General features: G+C 48.2%; 1 protein-coding gene across 1 annotated transcript; it reads left to right on the plus strand.

Moving 5' to 3' along the window:
- Window positions 1–197: 197 nt before the first annotated feature.
- Window positions 198–2,159, plus strand: LOC123501290 (pro-resilin-like). The gene is made up of 3 exons (XM_045250047.1): window positions 198–271; window positions 1,267–1,326; window positions 1,695–2,159. The coding sequence occupies exons 1-3, from the start codon at window positions 260–262 to the stop codon at window positions 2,031–2,033; spliced, it is 411 nt and encodes a 136-aa protein (XP_045105982.1). The 5' UTR covers window positions 198–259; the 3' UTR covers window positions 2,034–2,159.
- The last annotated feature ends 341 nt before the right edge of the window (window positions 2,160–2,500 follow it).

A 2,500-nucleotide genomic window follows, 5' to 3' on the forward strand; every position in this document is an offset into this window, starting at 1 on the left:
CGATGGATAGAGAGCAAAAAACAGGACATGAAAGGGAAGTGGCGGAAGGATTGAGTGAGTGGGAATTTCTCTTTTGGATAGCCCCTCACCACTCACTCCCAGCTCACTCCTGACTGCCTGCTGGTGGTTTTGTTGCAATAACCTCCCCCTGCCCCCTTTGCCCCGTCGTGCCTTGCCCCGTGACGTCATGAGGTGCTGGTATAAAGAAGGAAAGACGCCACCGGGATGTCAGTTCGAACCTTCCTCGACTAAGCTCAACATGAACGCAAAGGTAACGAGTTCTCTTGTGAGTCTTGGGCTTAGTGAGGCAGAGGGAGGTGGTGGCAAGAGGTGGGAGTAACGTGAATGGGAAAGCTAGGGAAAGGTGTCATGGTGGGTTTTATAGCTTGGAGGTGAATAAGTGAATGATTGACGGTGGCGAGGCAGAGGGAGGTGGTGGTGAGTGGTGGGGAATAACATGAAGGGTGGAGGTGGAAAAGCCAGAATGAAAAGTTGTCATAGTGGGTTTTATGGCTTGGAGGTAAATAAGTGAATGATTGATGGCAGTGTGAAAGATGATTAGTCCATGGGAGAAGAAGTTGATTCATTAGTTTTGTCTGATTAAGTTGATTCAGTAAAGAAAATTGCTTGGCTGATTAAACGAATGAAAAGACAATGAATGAATGATTGATTGATTGCAGGAATATAGACTGTTTGATTGATGGAATGAGCAGCAAAGTAACAATGACTGACTAATTGGTTCAGTTGATCGATTGACTGGCTGGTTCTCTTCACTCGCCGGAACAATGGAGCTGCAAATCGCTGTGGGGCGAAAGAGGAATGTGGATGTCATCACAGAAGTTATACTAATGAGAACTTGCCTTTCATGTTCAGGATTCAGGGTGACTATAAACGAAAAGACTGCAATGTTTTCCTTTCTTTTTTGTTCACCACTACTTTCATTATCAGTGATGGTGATGTATTAATCTGATTGGCTGCACCGCGTGGGATGTCGGAATGCTGCTTTTACCTAATTAGTGAGGAGTTATTGAGGTTAATGATAACGTTTTTTTGTAAATGAAGGGAAAGGTAGAAGAGTTAGACAAGACAACAGGGAAGCAGAGACAGATAAGCAAAGGCAGATAGAAAGATATTGAATAAATTAGCACAAATTCGTTCCATAGACAGACAGAAAGATTAGAAACAGAGAGAGAGAGAGAGAGAGAGAGAGAGAGAGAGAGAGAGAGAGGCAGACAAAAAAGATCTAATCTAACTTTTTTCCTCCAGGTCCTGTGCCTCGTGCTGGTGGTGGCCGCTGCTGCCCAGGCTTCCAGGAGACCCTACGGGGTAAGTAATAGTACCTTGGGGAATGGCACGCCAGGTCTCAAATTTTGTATGATCCAATTCTTTTTACGGCATCCTGTCGAGACTGGCATCTTCTTTTTATTTTTTTATATCTCTCTCTTTATAACTTTTCTTGCTTGAGGCCATTGCCCCTCACATTGAAAAAAGAGTGCTCCAGACAGGATGGGAAGTTAGTTGTACAAGGGAAGAACGAACAGCAACAAACCTATTGGCCCTTTGTCTGTTTATGTTCATATTCACTAAAGTAACAGACCCCACTATAGTAAAAGAGAAGGCTCCTCCCCATCCACCTGTTCCCTTCACCCACCTGTTGCCACACCCATCCCCTTGCTGACCCTAATGCCCTTCAGGGCTTCTCTGGATCTTTCGAGTCCGGGTCCTTCGAGTCCTCTGAGGCCAAGTACGACTTCAACTGGGCCGTGAGGGACGACTCCTCCGGTAACGACTTCGGCCACCAGGAGTCCCGCGACGGCGACAGCACCAAGGGCTCCTACTACGTGCAGCTCCCCGACGGCCGCCTGCAGAAGGTGTCCTACTTCGTGGAGGGAGACTCTGGCTACGTGGCCCAGGTCAGCTACGAGGGCGAAGCGCGCTACCCTGATTCCTTCGAGTCCTTCGAGTCCTTCGAGTCCTTCGAGTCCAGGGAGGGCCCCCGCCGCTACTCTCCCCCAAGGCCCGTGTACGGCTAGACTCTAACAAGATATCCCGCCGCGTCCCTCGCCTGATCCTGCACCGCTTCGAACCCCGCCATGCTTTGCCAGCCTAAGAGTATATTTATTTTATTTATGAAACCCGAATAAAGAATCGAAGCAGTACCTCTGAAGTATTCCTACCACAACAATCGGTGGCTCCGTGGTGTGTTATTGGTGGACTGGGAGATTAAGCGTTCCATTCTGGCTCACGATTGTTTGTCAGTGGGAGAGGCAGAGGCAGAGGTGACGCATTCCCATCCATACCAGGTGCCATATAACTGTGATGTGGTGCAGGGATCCAACCTCAAGAAAAACAAGGCAAATCAAGACGAACAAACAACACTGGATCTTGCAGGTTTTACGAGACTGTGAAGAGGTGCACTGTCTTATCACAAACGTGCACCATCCGACAAAGGAATGCTGCAGGAGGGAAGAGGGCGGTGCACTAGACACTTCACCTCGTC

Source organism: Portunus trituberculatus, chromosome 9 (assembly GCF_017591435.1).
Source record: "Portunus trituberculatus isolate SZX2019 chromosome 9, ASM1759143v1, whole genome shotgun sequence".
Classification (NCBI taxonomy): domain Eukaryota; kingdom Metazoa; phylum Arthropoda; class Malacostraca; order Decapoda; family Portunidae; genus Portunus; species Portunus trituberculatus.